The sequence below is a fragment of the Delphinus delphis genome, chromosome 15 (assembly GCF_949987515.2).
Source record: "Delphinus delphis chromosome 15, mDelDel1.2, whole genome shotgun sequence".
Lineage (NCBI taxonomy): Eukaryota > Metazoa > Chordata > Mammalia > Artiodactyla > Delphinidae > Delphinus > Delphinus delphis.
In genome coordinates, this window is record NC_082697.1 from 49,230,905 (window position 1) to 49,258,298 (window position 27,394).

Sequence of the window (27,394 nt, forward strand, 5' to 3'; positions counted from 1 at the left end):
TTGCAGCAGCCCGGCTCCTTAGTTGCAGCTCCAGGGCTCCTTTAGTTGTGACTTGCCAGCTTCTTAGTTGCAGCACATGGGCTCCTTGGTTGCGGCTCGGGGGCTCCTTAGTTGTGGCATGCATGTGGGATCTAGTTCCCTGACCAGGGATCGAACCCAGGCCCCCTGCATTGGGAGCATAGAGGCTTATCTGCTGTGCCACCAGGGAAGTCCCCAGAACTGTTTTTTTTTTATGAAAACTTCCAAACATACAAAAACATTGCAAGACTTACACAATGAACACCCACACGTGTGTTTGCCATCCACAATCTGCAGGGAACATCTTCCTGCGTTTGTGTCATTATATATCATATATCCACCCATACATCTGTCCAACAATCCATCTTTTTTTTTTAAATGGGATGCACTTTAGACAGGTATACTGCCGTACACTCCCCCAAACACCTTGTCCTGTGTATCAGTCATTACTGATTCATTAGAGTTCAGTATTTGTTTGCAGTCTTATTTTGAGTCAAAGTTTACCTTTTGTGAATGCACAAATCTTGTGTGCCCTTCTGTGAATGTTGATGTTCTCCTGCTGGGATGCAGACCCCTGCCCAGAGCCTTACTGTCCCCGGAGACAGCTCCCTGCTGGCCTTCCAGTGATCCCCTCCCTTCTGCCGGCATCTCCTTGGCTGGTTCTGTCAGCATGGATTAGCCTTGCCTCTCGTGGACGTCACATAAATAAACCATTGGCCACACTCCCGTGTTGTGCTCGCCCGCGTGTGATGCTTGCGACTCACCCGTGCTGCCGCGTGTCAGGGCACTCTTCCCGTGTGGAGCTGTGCTCACCTGCATGCCTATGCAGTTTGTCCGCCCCCCAGGTGATGGACAGTAATATGTCTCCAGTTTGGGCCCGCAATGAATGAACCTTCTAGTGACGCTGAGGTCCAAGTCTTTGTGTGGACAGTGTTGTCATGGCTTTGGGGCCTGTGGCCAGGGATGGGATGGCTGGTCGCGTGCTGGCTGTGAGCTTAGTTTCTTACAGAACTGCCAGAGCGAACGTTTCACACTCTCACCGGTTGCCCATATGCTGTCCTTTTAAATAAAATCCCGAAGCTCTGAACAGAGTTTTCCTTCTCATTCCCCATCTGTGGCCACGTGCTGGGGTGAGGGTGGTGGGAGGTCCCAGTCGCAGGCTTGTTCCCTCCTCCTGCTCTTGGCAGAGGAAAAGGAGGACGTGCAGACCTGGGCAGGACCATCAGTTACCTGATGGGGCTGGGTCAAGGGATGCCTTTGGGTCTTATCAGCAGTTGTTGGTAGTGTCACCTGTCTTGTCTGTCCCCGCCCCAAAGTTATTGCCTAGCAGTGTCACGTGGGCAAGGTTTCCTAAACCCCAAGTCCCCACTGGCTCTTTCTCCCAGTCAGTCTGCATGCACGCCGTCTGAGGCCCCGCGCAGCCTGGGGACCCCATGTGTGCACGGTACATGCCGAGGCCGTGTAGCTGCCCTCAGTGTGGTGGGTGGGCCAGGCTGGAGGACCTCACGGGCCAGCTCCGGGCTGGCAGCCCTCTCTGGGGGCCAGCTGGCGTGACTGGCGTGAGGCTGGTCCAGGTGGGGGGCAGTCCCAAGGCCCGTGTGGTGAGCTGGGTAGTACCACCCAGAGGTCGTACAGGGGGTGGTGTGGGTGAGGTGAACCCTGGGCTCCAGGCTGAGAGTCTGCAGGCGGAGGCTTCGTGCCTGTGTCTGGATCTGTGTAACCAGTGGGTTGTAGTCCTTCAGTGATTTTTTGGAGGTTAGGTGTGCGGTTAAAAAAGAAAGTTGTTTAAAACTTCATCCCTTGCACAAAATTTTTTGGTGGCTTCATGCAAATTTTTGCTTCTCCACCTCCAGTGTGTCTTGGTTCTTCCTGGTATGGTGTGCTCACCACCCCACAGCAGACACCCAAGCCAGGCCTTCGGGAAGGTCACCGGGGCCACCGCAGGCACGCCCAGGACGCGGGTGGGGGTGGGGGCTGGCTTGTCCACCCACAGCTTCCTCGGTTAACCTTTGGGAAACTCTAGGTGTAGGCTTTTTTCTCTTAGTTTTAACAAACCAGTGTGATTTTTTTCTTTGACTCATCAATTATTTTAAACAATTTCTAAATGTATTTTAAGATCTTGTCAATAATTTGAACCTAATCATGTGTGTGATAGTCAGAGAATGGGATCTCTGTGCTGTGCCTGGAGTTTGAGGTCTGCCGTGTGACTGGTTTTCACGCGTGTGCCACGTGTGCTTGAGAGCTTCCCGCTGGGTCCGTGGGTGTCCGGACCCAGTGGGGCTGGAGCCGCCGCGTTGGGCTGCCTGGTCTCAGTCCCGGGGGTCAGTAAGGAGGTCACATGTCCCAGAGGAGGTGGCTCCGTGGGTCTTTGTCTTCAGCAGCTTCATTTCACCTTCACCCCATGTGATGGGTTGGCCACAGGTTGGCGGTGATGGGAGCCAGGGCCCCAGGACTGGTGGGTCATTGGAGAAGGCTTCGCAGCTCTGCCCGAGGGCTTGGGGGTGGGAGGGTGGTGGGTGCATAGGGGTCAAGCCCAGGACACCAGCAAGCAGTCACTCATGCCAGGAAAAACAAGACGTGGAGTAAGAGGAAAATGTGCTTCTGGAATACTCTTGGCCAGAGGGGTGAGTGTTTATGTGGTCACAGTAATTAAACAAATTGAATATTCAGGTAAGCAGAGACTAAGCCATTTTGTGGGGAAGAAGGTGCTAAAGTCCCTGAGTGCTCTACTGGGATGTCAGCAGAACATTCTAGAGTTCAAGAACTTATGGGAATTGCTGGGACACTTGGCCTGACATGAGCCAGGCTAGGCATGCTGCTGTCCACCCTCAGCCCATGGCCTTGGGGGGAGTGGTGTGGACCACTCCCTGGGGTGACCACGGAGCAGCTGCTGACCACGGGGCACCTTCCAGCCAGGGCCGAGACTGGGCTTTCTCTGAAGGGTCAAGGGCCCTGGGCGTGGGCAGGAAGGAGCACAGGACAGTGGCCAGCGAGAGACGGTGCCGGGGCTATCTGTGTGGTTCTGAGGCCCTCTCTGAGCCTCTCTGAGCCCACGTCCCCGATTCTGTTGCTGGGCAGTGGCTGCTCTGTTCTGATAGGCCCACAGGTGACGAGAAACAGAGCAAGCTCAGCTGTAGGAATTCCTGGGGGGTCGTGACCTAGGGGGTCCCAACCCTGGGCCTCAGGAGTCAGAATGTGCTCCCTGGAAAACTCATGACCAGGTGGGCGCGACCCAGTGTGCTGTCAGAGCTCTCCAGCCACCAGCCCGTCAGGCCCCGGCGTGGGAGCAGAGTGACCCCCATCTATTGAGCCGGAGGGGTGCCAGCTGCTGTCCCCGAGGCTGTCCCCTGGTTGCACGTGTCTCGAAGTTTCGTGTGCATAGATTTATCAGCCTGGTGAGAGAAGATGGTTGTCTGAGAATGTCTTGTCTCCTGGGTCCTGCTTGTCCCTTGTGGTCAACCTTCCACCTGATGCTGAGATGGGGCTCGCCACACCCCTCCTCCCTCCTTGCCTTGGCCTGGGCCCTTCCCCCTGCAGCTGGGGGGCCCTCTGTCCTCACTTCCTCCTGAATTAGAGCCTCCAGGTCAGGACAACTTTTTTTTTTTTTTTTTTTTTTTTAATGTTTTTGGCTGCGTCGGTTCTTGTGGCACACGGAATCTTTCGTTGTGGTGCGCAGGCTACTCTCCAGTTGTGGCGCATGGGCTTAGTTGCCCCACGGCATGTGGGAATCTTAGTTTCCCAACCAGGGATTGAATCAGCGTCCCCTGCATTGCAAGACTGATTGTTAACCACTGGACCACCAGGGAAGTCCCCAGGTCAGGACAACTTGGTGAAAGTTCCGCCTCTGGGGCCCACACACATCACTGAGTCTCATTATTTGTGCATTCTTTTTTGGTAACATTTCCACTGTAATTAAAAATAAAAGCTTCTTAGGCTGTCCCAGAGTTAGCCTGAATGCTCTAGGAAGTGGTGCTTTGATTCTTCAGTGGCACGAATATTCTGGAACAGCAGCGTCCCACGTGGTGGTGTGGGAGGGTGAGGCTCGGTCTCAGCATGATGCCACACTGCAGCTGGTGTCCCCCGCCCCAGTTTAGCCTATGCAGAGCAGACCCCACTCCTGAAGTATGTGCCGGAGGGAGCAGAGAGGGTGGTCGGCCTGTCGTGTCTGTCAGGGTTGGTCAGGGGCCCAGCCTGGCCAGCAGATAAGGTGGGGTCCTCGGGTGGGCAGGCTAAGGGGAGGCTGCTGTGATGAGAGCTTGAATCAGGCAGATGAAGGGGCTGCAGCTGTGGGAGCGGGCAGCTGAGACCTGTCAGGGCCGTCAGCTTTGCCGAGAGGACCATTCCAGGCTCGGGGACACAGCACCGGTGGAGCTGGCTTTCTAGTGGAGGACAGCCCGGACAACCCCGGGAGGTGATGGGACTCGGGGGATGGTGAAGCTGGGGGCACACAGGTCTCCCAGAGGGTGTCTGGGAAGGGGACCTGGGGCCACGCTGCACATTTGGGGCTGCAGGAAGGCTGGGGGGCTGGGCTGGGCAGCTTGGGTGCCTCAGGAGACTCGGCCTCTTCTGGAGTGGGCAGTGCTGGTTGGGACGCCCCTCCCCGCACAGTGGGTGAACTGCTGGGAGGGTCAGGGCTGTGGGCCCTGCTTTTCCTTTTTTTTGTTTTTTGTTTTTGGCCTCGCTGCTTGTGGGATCCCAGTTCCCCAACCAGGGATTGAACCCAGGCCCTGGCAGTCCTAACCTCTGGACTGCCAGGGAAATCCCCCTGCTTCTCCTTTATTTTTTTGGTAATTTGACGTCATCATTCAACTTTTGTTAGGAATGGAGAGTGAAAATAAAATTAGAATAAAAACAAGTCAGAGACGATTTTGAAATTGTTAACTCGTAGCATTTGGGAGAATGGGAGCGTGATCACCTGAACTGCTTTCAGCCAGAGCTCACCTCAACATCTTCCTGCCGGCACCCCTGCCATGGCCATGGTTGGCCTGTCGCGTCTGTCAGGCTTCCGTTCTGCGTCCAGGAGTGGAGCACTGACTCCGTGTACTGACCCAGTTTTGCAGAGGAGCGCAGGAGTCTGCTGTCCTCGCCACAGGCCTTGTTTCAGGAATAGAATGAAATCAAGCCGGGTTGTTACAAATGGGCCATTGCTCTGGCTCATCCCCCACCCCCAGGCTCTGGAAGAACAAGATAAATAAACAGTAAAAACTGATACTTAATTGAGAAAACTGATAGAAGAACCATATTTAGTTCCCATCGAGATTGTAGAAATGCGAGCTGCGTTCACACGTGCCTCCACTGCATGGGGCAGGACCCACCCCTGGAATCTGAGCACATGTCCACCATGGCTAAGATGATTGGCTGCTTTCTGAAAGTTTTGAATTCTCTGTTTCAGTTTTTGGAAGTGCAAGCAAGACTTAACATTTGAAAGTGGAAAGGTAGGCAGAGTCAGCCTAGCGTTTTACAGCTTTCCGCTGGGGTAAGTGGTCCTCTCCCTCCCCTGCCCCAGACGCCAAAGTCTTCCATCCATAGTCACCCTCTCCCTATGGTTCTGCCATAGTTCACCTGCACCAAAGACCAGGCCTCCAATGAGGGGCTGCAGGGCTGTGGGCTGGCATGGTGGGCAGCAAGCACGGGGTCCAGGTCCAGCCTGTCACGCTCTGAGGCTCCTTCACTCCAGCCACCGTCTGAGCTACACTCCCCTAGGGAAAATGGTACAAAGCAACTGCAGCAAAAGTACCTGTGATTCTTAAGACGGAAGCAGCCAAAGGGCTTTTGCAGTCTTGAATTTGGAGCAGCATCTCACAGTTACTGAACGTGTAAACGTTTGAATCTGCTTGATTGTCGAGGGGAAGCATGATTATTCTGTTCAAATTGAGAGCTCTTCAAAAACAGTACATAGCCACGTGTCCTGCCACTGAGGGGTCCGGCAGCGTCCATCCCCCTCCCCAGGCTGTCCTGTGACTCCAAGCCTCAGAGCCCTGTGGGCGTGGTGTCCAGATGCCAGAGAAGAGCGTCCTCTGGCCAAGGAGGCCAGTGCTGACCCTTCAGAGTCCTTTTCCCAGGAACATCAGGAGGCTTGCTGGTCTACTTGGCCCTCAAAGGCCTCTACTCCATACGAATAAGTGACTGATGTTTTGTTAGGTCACGTGAAACACACTCAACAAGGAACTGATGTGTGTGAGTAGTCACTGCTGTGATCTGTGTTGTGGATTTTCCTCACCACGCAGTCCTCTGTGCTCTGTGGATACCACCTGGGACACCAACTGCCCAGGTGCCCGGGTCACCCTCCCTCCTGTCTGACTTGACTGCAAATCGAGAGTTCCAACTTCCTCCGCAGGTTTGATAATTTGCTAGAATGGCTCATAGAACCCAGGGAAGCGCTTTACTGACTGTTACCAGTTCATTATAAAGGATATTATGAAGGTTACAAATGAACAGCCAGGTGAAGAGGTATATGGGGCAGGGTCTGGCATGGAGAGGTTTCTGTCCCCATGGAGTTTGGGATGTGCCACCCTCCTGGTATCTGAGTGTGTTCCCAACCCGGAAGCTCCCCGAACCCCTTCATTTGGGGTTTGTGTGGAGGCTCCATTACACGGGCAGGACTGCTTAATCCCTGGCTGTTGGAGATCAGCTGCATCTCCAGCCCTTCCCCATCCCGAGAGATCAGAGATCAGGAGTGGGGCTGAAAGTTCCCTGGCAACCAGCCCCCATCCTCTGAGAGTCACTTCACTGGTGTGAACCCAGGTAAGGCTGAAAGGGGCTTGTTATGAATAAAAGATGCTCATTTCACCCCTTCACTCAGGAAATCCCCGGGGTTTTAGGAGCTCTGTGCCAGGAACCAATGGAGACAAAGACCAAATAAATATTTCTTATGATATCACAGTAATGAAGCAGCTTCAGGAAACATAGGCGTCTTGCATGCTCTTTGGGACGGGCTATGCCCTGACATTGCCTAGAGGCCATGGGAGCAGAGCTTTTTCTGCAGAAGGGCCACTGCTGTGGGCTCGTGTCTGAGAAGTGGGGTCTCTGGTGCTGACGTCAGCGTTATCCAGCATGAAACGATAGCGTTTCCTTCAAACTTATTATTATTATAAAATAAAATGTGTTGTAGAAGGTAAAGTTAAGTAAAAAGGGAGAAAATAAAAGCTGCCATGGGTCCAGCACCTTGGACAGATGTTATCACACTGACACCTCCCCAGACAAGACAGATTCTTTAAAACGTGGAGTCTGGGACTTCCCTGGCGGTCCAGTGATTAGAACTCCACACTTTCACTGCCAAGAGCCTGAGTTCAGTCCCCAGTTGGGGAACTAAGATCCCGCAAGACGCGTGGCATGGCCAAAATAAATAGAACGTGGAGTCTGGCCCAAAGCCTTGTTTCCCCGGGGGCTGCACTGCTTGCCTCCTTTCCCCGGGGTTTCTCATGGCCAGTCCAGGTCCTGCTCATGTCCACCACGCACGCACCTTCCCCCTTGACCTCTCTGGGGATACTCTGGGCCACCTGCTGAGCCGGGTCTTCTTTCTCTAGCAGATCCCGACGGCCAGCTCTGCAGTGTCACGCCTGCCCCTGACGAGGAGCCGCCAGCCTGCCCCGAGGAGTTCGATGACTTCGTTACCTTTGAGGCAAGTGGTCTTCCCGGGAGAGCTGAGCGGGCATCTGACAGATACACCCTCTCTTCCTCATGTACCCTAAATCCTGCTTCACTCATTGGTCCCCACGGCTGTTTTTTGTTTTTTTTTTATAGATCTTTACTGGAGTATAATTGCTTCACAATACTGTGTTAGTTTCTGTTGTACACCAAAGTGAATCAGCCATATGCATACATATGTCCCCATATCTCCTCCCTCATGAGCCTCCCTCCCACCCCTCCCTATCCCACCCCTCTAGGTCATCGCAAAGCACCGAGCTGATCTCCCTGTGCTATGCTGCTGCTTCCCACTAGCTATCTATTTTACATTTGGTAGTGTATATATGTCGATGCTACTCTCACTTCGCCCCAGCTTCCCCCTCCCACCCCATGTCCTCAAGTCCATTCTCTGTGTCTGCGTCTTTATTCCTGCCCTGCAACTAGGTTCATCAGTACCTTTTTTTTTTTTTTTAGATTCCATATATATGCGTTAGCATATGGTATTTGTTTTTCTCTTTCTGACTTAACTTCACTCTGTATGACAGGATCTAGGTCCATCCACCTCACTACAAATAACTCAATTTCATTTCTTTTTATGGCTGAGTAATATTCCATTGTATATATGTGCCACATCTTCTTTATCCATTCATCTGTCGATGGACATTTAGGTTGGTTCCATGTCCTGGCTATTGTAAATAACGTTGCAGTGAACATTGTGGTACATGTCTCTTTTTGAATTATGGTTTTCTCAGGTATATGCCCAGTAGTGGGATTGCTGGGTCATATGGTAGCTCTATTTTTAGTTTTTTAAGGAACTTCCGTACTGTTTTCCATAGTGGTTGTATCAATTTACATTCAACAGTGCAGGAGGGTTCCCTTTTCAGCACACCCTTTCCAGTATTTATTGTTTGTAGATTTTTTGATGATGGCCATTCTGACCGGTGTGAGGTGATACCTCATTGTAGTTTTGATTTGCATTTCTCTAATAATTAATGATGTTGAGCATCTTTTCATGTGCCTCTTGGTCATCCCCACATTTCTGTGGGGAATGGCATGAAGGGCAGGCAGGCAGGGCTCATTCTGACACTGGTGGGGACACTGTGGTTGGCGGGCGTCTGCTCTCCGTGCTCTGCACCCGGGGCTGGTGGCCTGTTGTCAGCAGAGGGGCAGGCTCTCCTGTGACATTGCTATCCCCTTCTGCCAGACTGCCAAGCAAGGCCAGAGCACGGGCTCCTTTGTGAAATGAAGAGCTTCTGAGAGTCCCTGTGAATGGTAACACCCCACAGGATCCCACTGCCCTCTTCTGTGTCTCTGTAGCTTGTTCCCTGCTCTGAGAAACTGCCCAGGTATTAGTCACCCCTCAGATGACACAGGTTCACTTCCTGACTGTCTCTCACTTCTGCCAGCACAGGCCTCCAAGCCACCTGGGAGCATTCACCCCTCACAGCTTTGTCCTAGAGTCCCACCTGGGCCTGAGCCCCTGAGGGCAGGGACAACCCCACCTTGCGTCCCCCATTCAGCAACAGCTGGTGTGTTCATTCTTTGTGTGACCTGGTGGTGCCAGGCCCAGTCCTGGTACATGGAGGCTAAGTGCCCAGCTGGGACGTGTGCTGGCTGTGAGGCATGGTGTGGCCGGGCAGGGCTGAGGGTGTGCAGGACCCTGACGTGTCAGCTGTCAAGTCAGCTGCCAGACCCCGAGACTGTGGGATGGCGAGGCATGGAAGGCTATGTGTGGAATGACACACCTTGAACTTTCCAGAAGTGCAGCTAGGTCAGGGGAGAGCCTGCTTTTCTTGTTCAGAGTGTCTAGAGAACCCCGTCTCCTCACTTAGTGGTCGGCCAGCAGCAGATCTCTCCTGCCTGTTGACACACCAGCACACACTTTACCATCAATGTCGTCCGTTTTGTTCTTGTCTCGTATTTCCGTGAGGGCATTATTACTGATTCTTTGTATTTGATGTGTATGTGGGTGTCGTGGGTTGAATGGTACTCCCCAGAAGGTACATCGGAACCCGTGAATGTGACCTCATTGGAGAAAGGGTCTTTGCAGATCTCGTTAAGTTAAGGATCTCAAGATGGGATCATGCTGGGTAGAGTGGGCCCTGAATCCAATGACCAATGTCCTTTGAAGAGAAAGGGAGATGACGCACGGGGAGAAGGCGGTATGAAGACGTAGGCAGAGCTGGAGGAACATGGCTGCCAGCCGAGACATCCCCTAGCCACCAGGAGCTGGACGAGGCAGGAAAGGTCCTCCTCTGGAGCCTCAGGAAGAATTCAGCCCTGCTGACACCTTGATTTCCAACTTCTGGCCTCCAGGTCTCTGAGAATATATTCCTGTTGTCTTAAGCCACCAGTTTATGGTAGTTAGAAATTGGCAGCCCTGGGACTTCCCTGGTGGTGCAATGGTTAAGAATCCACCTGCCAATGCAGGGGACACAGGTTCGATCCTTGGTCTGGGAAGATCCCACATGCCACGGAGCAACTAAGCCCACGAGCCACAACTACTGAGCCCACGTGCCACAGCTACTAAAGCCTGCGCACTCTAGGGCCTGCGTGCTGCAACTGCTGAAGGCTGAGTGCCCAGAAGCCGTGCTCCACAACAAGAGAAGCCACTGCAATTAGAAGCCAGTGCACCACAACAAATAGTAGCCCCCGCTCGCCGCAGCTAGAGAAAGCCCAAGCACAGCAACGAAGACCCAATGCAGCCAAAAAAAACCCCACCGAAATTTAAATTAGATTAAATTTAAAAAAGAAAAAAGAAATTGGCAGCCCCAGGGAACTAATACAATGAGTTTTGTTACTCAGGATAGTAAAAGACGTCAACACATTTGATCCAAAAGGGTGAGGCCCGGGCTTCCCTGGTGGCGCAGTGGTTGAGAGTCCGCCTGTCGATGCAGGGGACACGGGTTCGTGCCCCGGTCCGGGGAGATCCCACATGCCGTGGAGCGGCTGGGCCCGTGAGCCATGGCTGCTGAGCCTGCGTGTCCGGAGCCTGTGCTCCGCAACGGGAAAGGCCATAACAGTGAGAGGCCCGCGTACCGCAAAAAAAAAACAAAAGAAAAAAAACCCAAAAGGGTGAGGCCCACTGACGCTGGGGCTGCCTCTTGAAGCCTGGGCGGAGCAGGCTTGGGGTGCTGTCCGATCGCTGGCTCCTGTCCTCTGCAGGGCAGACCCCCCTGGCATCCGACAAGTGTGGCCCTCCCACCTTTTTTTTTTTTTTGTGGTACGTGGGCCTCTCACTCTTGTGGCCTCTCCCGTTGCGGAGCACAGGCTCCAGACGCGCAGGCTCAGCGGCCATGGCTCACGGGCCCAGCCGCTCCACGGCATGTGGGATCTTCCTAGACCAGGGCACGAACCTGTGTCCCCTGCATCAGCAGGCGGACTCTCAACCACTGTGCCACCAGGGAAGCCCGCCCTCCCACCTTTATGGTGCCTCAACTCTCAGGTGTGCCATCCCCCACCTCGCGCTTGTCACCTTGCAAGGACGTGGGTGGGAACCTGACGTTTCAGAGTATGCAGCAGGAATGCTTCTCAGGTTTTTAGATCTTAATTTTTTTTTCAACAAGGAGGGAATATTTCTTTTTAAGTTTTTTGGTTGCTTTAAAAGAATTAACACACTTTACATTTTAGCAGTTTTAGGTTTTCTGCTCCACAGAAAATGGAGTAGACGGTACAGAGAGTTCCCATTACACCCCACACACATACACAGTTTCCCGGCAGTGAACATCTTCCATTTGTTATAAAGGGTGAACCAATGTCGATACATTGTAACTAACTGAAGGCCATGGTTTACATTAGGGTTCACTCTTGGTGGTGTACCGTCTGTGGGTTTTGATAAATTCATGACATGTATCTACCATTGCAGTTTCGCTGCCCTAAAAATCCTCTTTGCCCCCCAAATTCGTCACTTCCTCCCACTAGCACCTGGCAACCTCTGATCTTTTACTGTCTCCATCGTTTTGCTTTTTCAGAATGTCGTAGAGCTGGTTAGAATCATACAGTGTTGGGCCTTAAAAGTTCCTCCGTGTGTTTTTATGCTTTTCAAGGTTTTTATTTTATTTATTTATTATAAATGTATTTATTTTTATTTATTATTTTTGGCTGTGTTGGGTCTTCGTTGCTGCGCGCGGGCTTTCTCTAGTTGCAGCGAGCAGGGGCTACTGTTCGTTGTAGTGCACGGGCTTCTCATTGCGATGGCTTCTCTTGTTGTGGAGCATGGGCTCTAGGCACGCGGGCTCAGTAGTTGTGGCACACGGCTTAGTTGCTCCGCGGGCTTAGTTGCTTCCCGGACCAGGGCTTGAACCCGTGTCCCCTGCATTGGCAGGCAGATTCTTAACCACTCTACCACCAGGGAAGCCCCCTTTTCAAGATTTTTAGTTGTAATTTTGAGGGGAGTGGAATTAGGTGCTTAGAAACTTGTAGAAAGCTGTTTTTTAAAAATGTTTTGAATCATGTAATCCTAATAAGTACCATAACAATATGAGTGAAGATTACGTGTATTATATTCAATACCACATCTGGAGACCCTCTGCTGGCGATCTTCAGAGATAAATAAGCCTTTCGTTGAACATTTTCTGGCTGGGCACACAGCGGTGCTGGTCAGGGTGCACTATGCAGTAGCACTTGGTGGACTGCTGCTCCCGAGTCCTTTCCTGCTGGGGACGCTTTGGGGGACCCGTGACTTCCGGTGTTTGACTGAGCATCCCTTTGGCCCCAGCTTGTAGGAGAGCTCCTAGGAGAAAGTTTTTATTTTTATCATTTTTAAAAAATTTTTTTGGGCTCAACACATGGCTTGTGGGATCTTAGTTCCCTGACTAGGGATTGAACCTGGGCCCTCGGCAGTGAAAGCACGTAGTCCTAACTACTGGACATCCAGGGAATTCCCCAGGAGAAAGTGGTGATTCTGAGAAGGGGGAAGGGCGGGGCGGTGAATGAGGGTTGTCGCTGACGTTCTGGGAATGAGAAGAAGGTTCCGGGTCCGAGAGTCTGAGCGAGGTGGAGGGTGGACTGGCAGAGGACCTGCTGCCCATGGGGACGAGCGCGTGTCAGAACTTCTAGAGGGGCGATGGGAAAGTCGCAGAGAGCAGGCGCCAGCGGAACGATAAGCATGGTCTCTGCTGTGCCTTCTCTGGCCCTCCCTTCTCCTCCAACTCTTGGCCTTAATAAGATGATGGAGAAATAGGTCTTTTGTTCAGACTCTTATCAGAAAGGTTAGAAAATCAAGAACAAAAGCCACTCTGTTTGGAGATCTGACTGTGAAAAACCCAGCAAGCACTTCCTGAACTTTGCCCCCCTTGCCAGCTAGAGCAGCAGGTTTAATGGAGCATATCTGGGAGTGGGTTAAACTCCTTCCGAGACAGTGATGTACCTTCAGGTGGACACACAGGTTTTGCAGAACCTCAGCACGATGAGCAAATAGAAGGCCGCTGGAAGCTGATGACCGGTCTGGACAGAGTCCCCAGCGCTCCAATTCCATGGAAAGGCTGTCTCCACGAGCGCGCCCTTCCTGGAGCTGGTGTGAGGAGCCGGGCCCTGGCCAGGCTGGCATCTAAGGGTAAGAGGAGGCTGGACACCGGCCACGGTCTGCCCGGCAGCTTGTTCCCCTTGGAGGAACCATGACCAGACAGCGAGGGCCCCAGGCAGGCCTGGGCGCCCTCGAGCCCCTCACTGATGGCCGTGAGCGTGGGCTTCCTTGCCCACCCGCTGGCCCAGCGTTTGTTAACCGGTGAGGAAACACAGCCAAGCTTTCTAATGTGCACTTTGATTTCCACATGAGCTTATCCTAACGTGTAATTTGTAATCATTTTTAAGCTGGCGGCATAGACGGTGGGCTGGCAAAGCGAGGTCCTGTCTGGCGGCACATGGGGGCTGCTGGGGTGCCTCTCTGAGCCCTCGGTGTTCCTCCAGTGGACCACGCTCACAGACAGTTTTCTGCCCTCTTAAAAGGCAGGTGTTCGCCTGCCTGCCCTAGAAAACTATCTGGCTTGCTGAAATTTATTCAGGACAGCCTGGACTTCAGGGGGTGAGCAGGTGGGTAGTGTCTGTGAAACGAGCTGGCCCCGTCCTCCCGGTCCCCTTGGCCCTCCCTGGGCCTTGCCCTGGGGTCCTCTTTGAGCCTCTGGGCCTCCTGCCCCTGGGGCTGCTCTGTGTGCTCCGGGGCCAGGCTTGCTTTAGGAATGAAGATGGAAGGTGAGCATGTCTGCTTGCGAGGTGTGGGCGCAGTCGGGTTTGCATGGCATCTGCTTCGTCTTGCATTGTGAGGAATTACTTCCACCCTGAACCGTCCTCCAGGCCCCAGGGAGGGTTCCGGCTGCAGCCCGGCCTCAGCAGCATGACTGCGGGTGAGGTCAACAGGCCTGAGCTCTGGGCCTCCCCCGGCACCGAGCTGGCCGGCGCTTCTGCGCACCCCGCTGCCTGCGAGGACCTGGGGCCACACTGGCCAGAGGAGCCTCTGCTGGAAGTGGTGGTGGTTGGCTGTCTAAACGCTGACCTCAAGGTTCACGTTCTGTCCCCTACAGGAAGCCATCTCTGAGGCCCCCAGTCCAAGTCCAAGACCCGCCTGCTTCCGGGTCGAGGGCGAACAGAGGGGAGGGGAGGGCTCCGGGCAACTGTCCCTCAGCCCAGGAGCAGCGGGCCCAGCCTCGCACATGGTGGAGCCTGCCTGGCTCGGACAGTGTCCCTACCTGCAGGCTGAGCCCAGAGCCACCTGCTTGGTGGTGAGGAGAAGGAGAGTGGAGGCCTCTTGAAGGGATTTCCTGATTTCAGATTTTGAAATGAACGCTCTTTGTGAATGACTTAGTTGCCTGAGATTCCAAGGAATATCAGGTTTTCCCTTGGAAATAAGGAGCGGCGTGGAATGCGTGCAGTAGGTACCTCGGGTGCCTTCCCTGCTTCATTCTGTCCTATGTGCAGGAGGCAGAGGTTGCACCACCTATGACACGTGAGCCCCCGGCTTTCAGGCTCTGTTCTCGTACCCGCCTGTGTGATCTCTAAGTCTTGAGTGGTTACGACCTCTTGAGATCAGCATTGCAGCCCCTGATCTACAAATGAGGCAGCACAGCTCGGATGCTCGAGAGCCCGGGCTGGGAACACACGGCTGCTGGACGGCAGACCGAGGATGGGCCCTGGGTCTCCATCGGGCGCAGGTGCGGAGACAGCCGTCAGGGACCCTCTAGCCCGCCCCCCCCATCGTGTGACACCAGAGCCCGAGGACAAAGTGCACTGTCTCCAGTTGCTTCTCTGAATTCTTACTTGTTTGCAAATTGTTAACCTCAGACTCTTTCGAGCATGAAAGGATGGCTACTTCTCCTAACCAATGAAGTTGCACTTCAGTTAAAGCTGAGATTGTACATTGAAAATGGCCTGTTTAATGGTTCTTCAGTTTTAAGTTCATTTGGACAATCCACAAATATCTACTGTCTGCTGTACGCCCAGCCCTGTGCTCGGTACTGGGTCCACAAGAGTAAAAAAACAAAGATGTGTTTAGTGGGAAAGTAGACCTTTTTAAAATTAATTAATTAGTTTATTTTTGGCTGTGTTGGGTCTTTGTTGCTGCATGCGGGCTTTCTCTAGTTGCAGAGAGCAGGGGCTATACTCCTCGTTGCAGTGTGCGGGCTTTTCATTGAGGTGGCTTCTCTTTGTTGCAGAGCACAGGAGGGCTCTAGGCGCACGGGCTTCAGTAGTTGTGGCATGTGGCCTCAGTTGCTGTGGCCCATGGGCTCTAGAACGCAGGCTCAGTAGTTGTGGCACATGGGCTTAGCTGCTCTGTGGCATGTGGGATCTTCCCGGACCAGGGATCGAACCTGCGTCCCTTGCATTGGCAGGCGGATTCTTAACCACTGCGCCACCAGGGAAGTCCGGGAAAGTAGACATTTAACCAGAAAACATAATTGGTCAAATAATTGATGAATTCGTATTTTGAGGTTAGACCACGTAATTGAATTTCAAAGCAATAGGTTGCACATACAGAGCAGATATTGATGGGGACTTTTTAAAAGGCATAGTCTTACACTATTGAACATTAGTTCCTGGGGTAGAATTCATTCCAGTGCTGGAAAGCCACAAAACGGGCTGTTCTGGCATGTATCCTGTGATGTTGGGATACTTTGTGTCCATTTTAGGCATATTTCTATAACTAAGTTTAAAAATCCCTCCAGTCATTTTTTTCTGCTCTTGAACATGTGCCTATTTTTCATTTTTGAAAATACTGAAGTGTTTTGTAACCTACTGTTTCTGCTTAGAAGTACAGGAGGAACATCTCCCACGTGCAAGCTCCCCCTCCACGGGGTCCTTTCCCGGGCCCCGGGACTGACTCTTGGCTCTCTCTCCTAGGCCAACGAGGTGACAGACAGCGCATACATGGGCTCCGAGAGCACCTACAGTGAGTGTGAGACCTTCACGGATGAGGACACAGGCACCCTGGTGCCCCCCGAATGCCTGGACGCCACGGAGGAGCCCGGCCACGGCGCCCTGCTGCTGCTCCCGGGCAGGTCTGTTCCTATCTACATGGCCCAGGGCTGATGGCAGATGGGTTCATGGTGGGGTTCATGTCAGGTGATCCAGAGGGGAGTGTGAGCCTGCGGAGGGCTGTGGTCCTGGGAAGAGCCTGCGCCCAGCTGACCGTGCAGCCTCCGTCAGAAGGTGCTCCTCTGTACAGATAGGAATCCTAGGAGAAAACATTTGCTTGGTCTTTTGGATTTTGTTATCACAATTCTTATGACCCAGGGTGAGACACATTTCAAACGTCTTCATCTTTATGGCACCCTGACTCCATGTGTTTGAGGACAGTGAGGGGGAAGGGCCGGATCAGAGAGGCCAGGTGCCAGGTGGCCCATGTGGGCCCAGGTGACGGCTGGCGGTTCTGCCCTGGGCTCCCCGGGAGGCCTTGAAACTGGAATTTTGCTTATTTTATTTCGTTTTGTTTCTTGTTTGGCCCCTGCAGAGCTTGTGTTTTTCCTCCCTAATTGAAGATGGCATGCCTATCCCAAGCGCCAGCCCTCCCGCCGCCCCCCCTCCCAGCTCCTTCCCTGGTACCCTGGCTCCTGGTTTGTTCCTCACTCAAGGGTCATCACACAGTGTGTATCCTTTCTCCACCTGGCTTCTCCCACTTGGTATCGTGGCTGTGAGGTTTATCCGTGTCTGTGTGCACCGTTGTGAGTGGTTTATTCTGGTTATTATTGAGTGTTCCTTTAAGAAGCCCACAGCTTCTTAATTTCCTGTCAGTGGGCATTGGGGCATTGGGTTTGCTCACAGTTTGGGTTTCATGAATAAAGCTGCTGCCTGACGTCTTTTGGTGGCCGGGTTTGTTCCTCGGTGGCGTAGGGCGCACCTGGGGCACAGGCTCCTCTGTAGGGGTTACTGCAGGTCAGACACTTACAGGTGGGGTTTGGTAGCTCCCTGCCTGCCAGCCGCCTGCGGGTTCCAGCTGCTCTCCATTCTCGCAGTGCCTGGCATCCTCCGCTTCTTCACGCCTGTTGTCTGAGGGCGCGCAGAGCAGGTGGTCCTCACTTGGGTTTCCCAGGTGCCTGACGGGGGCAGTGCCTTTCTTGCACTGGCTGCCCATGTGGAGACCCTCTCCTGTGCAGTGCCTGTTCCAGGCTTTCGCCCCTTTGTTGATTGCAGGACTCTGAAAGCTCTTCCGTAAAGGCCAGATAGTAAACAGGCTCGTGGCCCGATGGTCCCAGCACTGCTTCTCAGCTCTGCGTTGGCTGCCTCTGCAGATACAGGCGGTGGGTGGATCTGGCCTCCCCGGGTCCCGTGGGCCGTCTTTTCCTCTGTCTTCAATTGTGGGAGCTCTTCCTCTGTCTCAGGGGACTCCTTTGTCCCGGGTGTGTTGCAGGCATCTTTTTCCCCCTCTGCAGGTCATCTTCTCACTTCCCTGGGGTGTCTGAGAACAGACGTTTTAAATTCTACTATAGTCCAGTGTATCTGTTTGTCTTTTGTGGTTGGCACGTCTGTGTTCTGCTTCAGAGGTCTCTGCTTACTCCACATCACTGTGACGTTTACTTCTGCTTTTCTTTAACAGCTTTATTGTTTTGCCTTTGTTTTCAGATCTTTCATCTCCCCGTAAGGGAGTTTTTGTGCATGGTGTGAGGCAGGGGTCATTTTTCCTGTATAGATGTCCATTGGCTCAGGCTCGGTTTTGAAGCTCCCTCCTTCCTCATTGCCCCACAAGGTGGCCGAGTGCATGGGCTGTGCCGGACGCCCTGCTTGGCCCTGTGTGCCCTGTGCAGGTCAGCATCGCTCAGTCCTTCTGCTCCAGGTTTGTCGCCCGCTGGTCCTGCCGTTCGGCCATGTGCACCCTCCAGCCTCGCTCTACAAGGCTGCGTTGGCACCTTTGGCCTTCACATTTCCATGTGGATTTTATATAGATTCAGCTTGTTAGTCTCTGGAAAAAAGTACCTGCTGGGATTTGGGTTGGGATTTTGCTGGATCTGTAGATTATTTGGGCAGAACCAACATCTTGTCCCTATGGGTCTCCCAGTCTTTGAACATAGTTTATTGCTCCATTTATTAGGGTCTTTCCTTGATTGCTGCGGTGTGGGGTGACCGTCTGGTAGGGAAGGGGGCGTCGTGCGTGTGCGTTCGGCCATTGGGCTCTGTTGGGACTGGAGGAACACCTTCCAGGGCCACCAGGGGCCAAGCCCAGCGTGTGGAGATGGGAGCCCAGAGTGGCTTGCAGTGACCAAGGAGGGAGGTGTGAGGGTAGAATACGTGGGGCTGGGGTTGCCACGTTTGCTGTAGCTTCCTGATCAGTACTTCTTTTTTTTTTTTTTTTAAAGAATTTATTTATTTATTTATTGGCTGCATTGGGTCTTCGTTGCTGCGTGCGGGCTTTCTCTAGTTGTGGTGAGCGGGGGCTACTCTTCGTTGCGGTGCGCAGGCTTCTCATCGCGGTGGCTTCTCTTGTCACAGAGCACGGGCCCTAGGCGCACGGGCTTCAGTAGCTGTGGCTCAAAGGCTCTAGAGTGCAGGCTCAGTAGTTGTGGCACATGGGCTTAGTTGCTCCGTGGCACGTGGGATCTTCCCGGACCAGGGCTCGAACCCATGTCCCCTGCATTGGCAGGAGTATTCTTAACCAGTGTGCCACCAGGGAAGCCCCTGATCAGTATTTTTTAAGGTAATAGGTAAGTTCTTTTAAATTTCTTTAAATATTTATTTGGTTGCACTGGATCTTAGTTGTGGCTTGCGGGCTCCTTAGTTGTGGCTCGTGGGGTCCTTAGTTGTGGCATGTGGACTCTTAGTTGCGGCATGCATGTGGGATCTAGTTTCCTGACCAGGGATTGAACCTGGGCCCCCCGTATTGGGAGCGTGGAATCTTAACCACTGCACGACCAGGGAAGTCCCTAAGTTCTTTAAATTCAATTTGGGTCAAGTAATCGAAGTTGAAGTGTCAAATCTGGGAAACCATTATGAGGTCTTAGTTTTTCTCTGGAAGTTTCTAGGCTCTGGGCTGTTTTGCTGCTTAAGCAGTGACTTGCCCTCAGGATTCGTTGAAGTCACGTTGGTGTCAAATGAGAAAATCTTGAATTGCCACGAGGTTGCCGATTATAATCTAAAGTCACCCGTTTTCTGTCGATGCGGTGCGTGACGGCTGCGTGGTCTGCCCCGGGTCCCCAGCACCAAGTGCACATCCCCTCTGACATGAGGACAGGCGCTGGGCTCCTCGCCGCCCACGGGCGTCCACGTCCGGCCCATGGAGGCTGTGCATGCTCCCTCTCACTTCGGGGGCAGCTTCCTCTCCCGGGGTCTGGGCACGTGGATCCACGAAGCAGCTCATCTACAGAAACAGAAAGTAGCTTAGTGTGAAATGGTGTCTGTCGGAAGGAATCATTTCTTCCTGTCTCTGTGTGAGAAGGTGAGGGCTGGTAGCAGGCGGGAGGCAGTCAGACTCAGACACGCTCTTCAGAGAGCAGTCGGACGTCCCGAGACCATTGGGGTCAGGTGCCTCGGGGAGCTTGCGCTGCGTGTCGTGCGACTGTGGGTCTGGGCAGCGGACAGAGACTGGCCCCTCCTGACTACCAGGCCTGCCCCTCTGAGGGGGCAGCTCCTGCGCCTGCTCACAGGATCTCGGGGGGTGGGGGGGTCTGTGGTGAGGTGGTGGCCCGGCCCCGGGGCAGGGAGCACCTGCCGTGTGCCCGGGTTGCAGCAAACACCAGATTCGAAAGCTTATTATGACACAAGGACATAGATAATATAAAGATCTTGTTTTGGAAGTGATGATTTTGGGTATGTTGGGCCAAGTGAAGTACATTGTTAAAGTCAGTTTCACCTGTGCATTTACCTTCCCTAGCGCGGCTGTTAGGACACGAACTCACACGTGTGGTCACTGCACGTTTCTGCTGGAGGCTCAGGTCACGCCCGCGGCTCTGGGGGTGCCCGCAGCCCATGTCGGCAGCTGACACTCGTTTGCCTCTGCAGGTCCCACCTGCACAGCCAGTCGGTCGTCACGGTGATAGGAGGCGAGGAACATTTTGAGGACTATGGTGAGGGCAGTGAGGCGGAGCTGTCCCCAGAGACCCTCTGCAACGGGGAGCACGGCTGCAGAGACCCCATCTTCCTCACCCCCAGGTAAGAGCCCTGCACCAGGGCCCTGTCTCTTCACGTTCTGTTAAGGGGGAGGGTCTCCTTTTGATTCACAGAGAACTTGTTTTATTCACTGTAATATAATTGAACAATGCCACAGTCAAAACTTTAAGATTTCTATCGGGATAACAGTTGGCTGTGGTTCCTCTCATCGGTTATGGTCCCAGTCACTCCCCGTTTATGCGGCCTCAGCCGAGTCCCAGGGCACAGAGCTGGGGTTGGGAAACTCGGCTTTACGGGTTTCACAGTGCTGTTTGTGGATCACATTGTGGTTTGCATTGAGCTTGAGGGAGGCTGTGTGTGTGAGAGAGAGTGTGTGAGTGTGTGTGTGTGAGAGTGTGAGTGTGTGAGAGAGTGTGTGTGTGTGAGTGTTGAAACCCTGCTCAGCAATCTCAGTCTTGCTGTGCAGGTGGACCTCGTCCGTCACTTCCCTTTGTGTTTTTTACTCACTGAAGGCCTGTGGAAGCCCTGCATCATTTTTCCAAAGCCATTGCTTGCACCGTGTCTCTGTGTCACATTATGGTAATTCTAACAATATTTCAGACTCTCATTATAATTGTTTGTTGTGGGAATCTGTGATCAGCAATCCTTGATGTGACTGTTGCAAAAGGATTACAGGGCTTCCCTGGTGGCACAGTGGTTAAGAATCCACCTGCCAGTGCAGGGGACACGGGTTCAAGCCCTGGTCCGGGAAGATCCCACATGCCGCGGAGCAACTAAGCCCGTGTGCCACAACTACTGAGCCTGCGCTCTAGAGCCCACGAGCCACAACTGCTGAAGCCTGTGTGCCTAGAGCCCGTGCTCTGCAACAAGAGAAGCCACCACAACTAGAGAAAGCCCACGCACAGCAACAAAGACCCAATGCAGCCAAAAATAAATAAATAAATTTAAAAAAAAAATAGAAGGAGCTCCTCTCCCCAACAGGGAGCAGCCTTCTACTTAGGAAAAAAAAAGGATTACAGCTCCCTGAAGGCCTAGATGCTGGTGAGCATTTTTTAGGAATAAAGTATTTTTTAGTTAAGATATGCATGCACATGGGTTTTTTCTTTTCTTTTTCAATTTTTAATATTTTAATTTTTTGGCTGTGCCGTGTGGCTTGCGGGATCTTAGTTCCCCGACCATAGGGCGAACTCGTGTCCCCTGCAGTGGAAGCGCAGAGTCCTAACCACCAGGGAATTCCCTACGTTGTTTTTTTAGATGTGATACTTTTACACACTTATTGGACTACGGTACAGTGTAAACGTCACTTTTACATGCACTGGAAACCAAAAACTTCGCATAACTCACTTTATTGCACCACTCACTTTATTACGACGGGCTGCAGGTGACCCCGCAGTATCTCCAAGGTCTGATTGCACGGTGTTATCATCTGTGGTGTCCTCGGACCTTATTCCTCTTGCTGAAAGTTTGTGCCCTTCGACTGGCCTCTGAGGGAGGTTTAACATCACAAATGGCTCTTCGGATTCATTTTCTTATAATCACCTGACATCCCCAAACTCTCTGGAAAATTCTGGCTTTGAATAAACTCAACTGTGGCATCTAAAGGGCAGGACCTTCGCTCGTGGAGCTGGCTCCTGCCCAGCTCTCCTGCCTCTTCGGGCTGCAGGAGGCCCTGGGAGAAAGCACCCACCCTTGTATCCAGGTCAGGGAATGTGCCGGCCCCTCGGGGAGACCCTGGCCTGGTTGGACAGCCTGCACATGTTAGTCACCTCTCCCTTCTGCCCCCAGTTCTGGAAATTCTCCAGCTGTGCCAACAGCAGAGGCCAAGGGCCTGGGCGGGGGCCAAGCCAGCAGGGCTGCCTGACGTGCTCCAAGTGGTGCTGCCCCGAGGGCCAGGCTGTGGCCCCGCGGGGCGTGTGTCTCCCCATTTTGGTGATCTCTCCATTTGTTCCGTGTGTCCATCCCTTATCCCTTGTCCGCAGGGTTACTTCTGCGCTACGATTGATGTCTCACTTTAACTTTTCTGTAGCCTGGGGTCCTAATGCCCACAAGACGTGGCTGCCGTTACCACTGCCCTGAAAGCCCACTGAGATTAGGTCGTGGCGCGGCTGACGGAATTATGAGTTTTTAACGAAAGTCATCCACCCATAGTTCTTGGTTCTGGTGGTTCTTAGACAGTTACTGACAGGGTTACAGAACAGAAAGTAAGACGCCCCCTGGCCGTGTGCGTTGCTCTCGCGCTGATGGGTTTCTGACAAAGGAGGATGCAGTGTGTCCAGTCATTTACTTCTTGGCAAAGCAGGGTTCTTCTTTTACAACGAGCCGCGGGGCTGCGCCTGTGTCTTCTGAGAGCCTGACCAGGAAGGTGCCCCCAGCCGCTGCGCCGGGTGTTGCAGGTCCCGGAGGTGGTGCTGAGGGTGACAGAGGCCTCCGCGGCATCCGCCTGACAGCTCACCCTGTCAAGCCACCCGATCCTTGCTCTCTCCTGAAGCCACACCTCTCGTCCCTCCAGCGCTGACCCGCTTGCCGCCAAGCTGCACAGCATCCTCACAGATGAGGCTTTTGAGTTTTACTGTAGCCAGTGCCACAAACAAATCAACCGCCTTGAAGATCTTTCTGCTCGCCTGAACGATCTTGAAAAGAATAGGTAACCTATGCGGTGCCTGGCCTGCTCTCTGTCCCGGGGGAGGCAGACTCCGCCTGCCCGCAGCCGCCCCCACTGCCCTGGCCCAGGTGCCACTCCCTATGCCTGGCCCACTCCGGGGGCTTCCTCCAGAGGCCAGGCAGACGTGCGGACAGCAGACTCTTCGGCCCCTGCCCTGCATGTGCTGTTCCTGGTCTGGTGCCCTGTGTGCATGCCACGGTCCAGTCCCCTGCCTCTGCCCTGCCTGAAGACAGCCAGCATGTGGGAGAAAGTCTGCTTTTAGAAAGATGTGCTTTCTCCGTTTTACTGAAAGATGTTTGAAGTTGAGAGTCACAAGAAGTAGCACTGGGAAATCTAAAGTGAGAGTAGGTCTTCAGTGCAGACTTGTGAGCAGCTTTCAGGGGCGTCAGTTTGAATTGGGGTGAGCCCTGCCCTGAGCTGGTCTCTGGGAGGCTGTGCAGCCTCCGTCAGCGGCAGGGTCACTGGCTGCTCTGTCCCCGGAACGGGCCGCTGGGCCCAGCATGCCTGCTGCTCTTCGCCTCTCCCTCTCCTCATCTCCTGGTTCCCTCTCCGCCCCCTGTACCCACCCCTAGTCAGAGTCCCAGGAGGAGGCACCTGGCTCCTCACAGCCTCACAGGCTCCAGCTGCAGGAAACATTTTGGGTGGTTTGCACATGCTGACGTATCCGTTAGGCAGATTGCTGATTAGCTTGTTGTGTGGAGGAGAGATGGGCCCTCGTGCGGCGCACCCCACAGCCCCAGCCCAGCGGAGGGAGTGAGGGACTGCCAGGCGCTCTCGTGCGGGCAGCAAGGAAGGGGTGGGACGTGCCGACCAGCGCTGTGGGCTCCCATGCAACTTCCTGGAGGCAGGGGCCTTGGACTGGTGGGAGTTGCATGGAAGGTGAACCATCCTAATGGTTTTGGCATGTACGCTTCCTCCTGGGCCTGCCGTCTGCCCTTGGGGCTTGGCCTTGGCCGCTCAGTCTGCCTGGTGGGCCCTGCGACCGACAGCCAGTAGTGTCCTGGTGCTGGTTCAGCCCTTCCTCCTGCACTTGTGTAGCTCACAGCTTGGGCCGGGGTCCAGCCAGCACCTGGTCAGGTGAGGGATAGGGCCGATCGGCAGCTTCAGAGGGGAGCTGGGGGTGCCAGCAGCGCTGAGGAGAACTGGAGGTGCTCTTTGAGGAGCTTCTAGGGAGACCAGGGATTCCAGAGACCCGCCAGCCTCCCTTTACCCCTCGTGTTCAGCCCAGTGCTCAGCGCTCCAGGATGGCTGCTCAGCCTGGCAGGGATGGTCATTTGTCCTTCCCGAGCAGGGACCTGCCTTCCCCGTATCTCAGCTCTCACCCTCCAAAGGTACTTGATGTGGAAGTGATCTTTTCCCACATTGAGGACCTGCCCCAGGGTGGCCACAGTCGCCTCTGCTAGGCTTTGTGGGGCAGAGAACAGACTGGGACGTGGCCGAGTCCAGCCAGCAAGTCCAGGGGGTCTTACATCCAGTTTCAGCCACCTGTTCCCTAAGACAGGCACTAACAAGGGGGTTAATATGCCATCAGAACCCTCGTTATAATCAGTCAGGAACTTTCCCCTACACACTCACTTAAGGAGATGTGAATCTTACCCATTGGTTTCCATGGAATTGCCTCAAAATAAACGTATTTGGTCATGCTTTGTGGTTGGTGAAAGGTGATTTAGTCCAAACCATATTCAGACAGCAGCTTTGACGTCTGATATAATTTCTACCCATTGAACCTCAGAACATACATATTTTCCACATACCTGGGAGCCTCTGTAAAACGGTTCATTTTGTAGAAACTGAGAAGTCTGCTTTACCCAGAGGTGCAAGTGATGCCAGCCCCTGAAGGGGGACAGTACATTGGACAGTGGTCTGTCCATTCCTGTTGCTTCAGGATGAAATTAGACTTGTGTTAAAATGTACAGCATCAGTCAGGGCCCAGTCAGAAGAGGGGACCACACAGTAACTTGAATAGGAAAGTTGAATAGAGAGTGACCATTGTAACTGGGGATTGGAGTAACGTGGCATTGGCTGGGAGGAGGGCTCAGGAGGAGACGGGGCAGCAGCTGTGAGGGAGGAGCAGCGGCTCACGCCACCGGCTGCAGAGGGCGTAGCCGCACCTTCTAAAACTTGCAGAAGTCTGCCCTCTGGCTGCCAGGAAAGCTGTTCGCTGGGAGGGGTCTCACCAGAGGGACTTCCACCACGGAACTGCCTGGGAGATGTCAGGTGCAGCCGCCCAGGTGGGATTCGGGAGTGTGGGGATCAGGGCCCAAGTTCAAACCCTGGTGCTGCCCAGGCAGCAGGGGCACCTGGAAGCAGGCCCTTTCCTGGGTCCCTGTCCAGCACCCTCTGCCGACACAGCATCACAGGGGCCAGGAGCCGGTAGGCAGGACGAGCCCAGAGCGGAGAGGCAGTGCATTGGTAATGGGTACAGTTGCTGGTGATGGGAACAGCGTGTCTCCCCAGACAGGGTTTCTTGCCCCAGCCTGAGGGGGTCACAGTAACTGATGGGTGTGTGTCTGTCTGGCCATGACGCTATTCTTGTTCTCATAGGTTGAAGCTAATAGTTTAGCAGTTAAATTGGGAAGCAAACGAGGGGTATGGTAAGCTTGGCCCTTTTGCCACTGCAGGTGATCACGTCAGGCAGGCGACATGGGGCTGACTTTCCTGTCCTGAAACGGCGGCAGGAAAGCTTTGCGAGTCTCTGCGCAGCTGGGCTGGTAGAGGTTGAAATGTCAGTGCCAGAGTTAAAACCGACAACAGAGCTTTCCTGTACACACGGGTCCGTGTCACGCCTTGTGTGGAACCTCTGACGGCCGAGCCTTTGGAGGGCAGTGTGGCTCCAAAATCACTTGGGACGTGCCGTTGGCCGATGGCTCGAACCCAGCATGGCCACCTGTGGGTCCAGGCGCTGGGGCCAGCCCCTGAACCGAGGCCCGGTTGTGACACCATCTGAAACTTCCTTGAGGGCTGGGACTAGGTGACAGGCCCCTGAGATTGTCCCCGTGCCCCTGAATGTTTTGCTGAGCGAGCCTTTCTGTGCATGGAGCTGGCCTCGGGAGCGGGTGCTGCATGCCTGCGGACGCGCCCCCGCCCCATATCTCTTTTGCCTGAGTTTCCTGCTTCCTCTCCATCCTCCCTGTCTGTTCTCTGACACCGTTTTCCTGTTTGTTTTGATTTCTGCAGTCCATCGAAGCGGCTCTCCAGCAAGAAGGTGGCAAGGTAGGAACCCTGGGTGCCCACTGAGGTGCTCTTCTGAAATGTGTCACTGGTCACAGTGCTTTAAAAACTTGTTTAGAAGATACTATTTTCAAGGTATTTTTTTAAAAACTTCTGAAAGTACTTCTCATGGTTTGGGATTGAAAATAGTTTGAGGGGACGGGTTGTAAAAAGAATTTCCAAAGCAGTAGATTTGTCCCTGTGTTTGTGGCTGGGGGTCCGTGGTGGAAACTTTTGTCCTTCCTCCTGTTCAGTTGAGTCTTTCCCATGTGAGGGCTGTAGGCTAACCTGGTGGGGAGGGTCAGCGGGGCCCTGATGCCACAGCCCAGGTCTGAGTCCACCTCCTTCAAGGGCTGTGTCCTTTCCACCCCTGCTGGCTCCCCAAGGTGAGGAGGAGGTGGGGGAGCTCCTAAAGAACAAGCGTTGGTGACCACTTCTTCATTTTTCAGTTTTGGGAGCTGCCCACTGGCTTCCTGCAGTGAGAGGTAACAGCACATGCGTTCACCCCTCCTGCCAGGCCTGCTCTAGGCTTGTAAGATGCCAGCATTCTTCACAGGAAGCCATGTGATGTGTTACTGGATTTCCTTTCTAAGATGAGTTGTTGCTTCTCCTGGAAGCAGTGATTGCCTTTATGTTTTTATTTGCGTCATCTTCTGCCTCCACTGCCTGGCCCTGCTGCTGCCTGGATGGTTACCCCAGAGCCCTAACCCTCTCCGCCCATGCTGTGTGGGCTGCACGGCTGCAGCCCCGCATGTCTCCCTGATGCCGGGTCCTGGTGTCTGTTTCAGGTGTTGGATCATCTCGCCCCCTGAGCCCCTTCTTCCTTTTTTTAATCTCCATTTTCTATCTAGCACGTCTTCTGGTAGCTTCTTGAGAAAAGACGTGCCCAGGAAATAAATTTTCGAGCCCTTGTTGGACATTTTACTCCTGTGGTTTGGCTTGGGGTGGAATTCTAGATCAGAAGTGGTTTCCGTTTAGCCATTTTGTAGGCGTTGCTCATTATCCTCTAGTCCTGGTGCTGCTGCAGGACAGTCTAGTGCTTGCTGGTTTTTCTTTGTGACTGCTTTTCCCTTCTGGAAGCTTTTAAAGGTGTTCTCCCTGTCCCTGAAGCTCAGACATTTCAGGACGAATCTTGTGCGTCCTTTCCACCGTTAATTACGCTGGGTGGAGTGAGAGGCGTGGTTCCAGTCTGGAAGTGCCTGCCCTGAGCTCTGCGGGCCTCTCTGGAGCGCGATCCAATCCGCAGAGCCCTCCACCCCACCTCCTGGTCCTGGAGCTCCTACCCCCGGAGCCCCTGCCCCCAGAGCCCCTGCCCCCGGAGCCCCTGAAGGCGGCCTCTCTGCTCTGGCT

General features: G+C 53.7%; 1 protein-coding gene across 6 annotated transcripts in view; it reads left to right on the forward strand.

Moving 5' to 3' along the window:
- The window catches only part of RAB11FIP3 (RAB11 family interacting protein 3), a 77,834-nt gene that overhangs the window by 39,141 nt on the left and 11,299 nt on the right, over positions 1-27,394 (forward strand). For 2 of the 6 annotated variants that reach the window (XM_060031373.1, XM_060031375.1), the window contains exons 3-6: positions 7,545-7,639; positions 15,976-16,133; positions 20,065-20,214; positions 26,012-26,047. In XM_060031373.1, coding sequence (XP_059887356.1) covers positions 7,545-7,639; positions 15,976-16,133; positions 20,065-20,214; positions 26,012-26,047 — 439 coding nt within the window. Of the gene's footprint in view, positions 1-7,544; positions 7,640-15,975; positions 16,134-20,064; positions 20,215-22,681; positions 22,817-26,011; positions 26,048-26,493; positions 26,530-27,394 lie in introns of all 6 variants that reach the window. The other 4 variants (XM_060031371.1, XM_060031370.1, XM_060031372.1 and 1 more) reach the window with 4 other exon arrangements.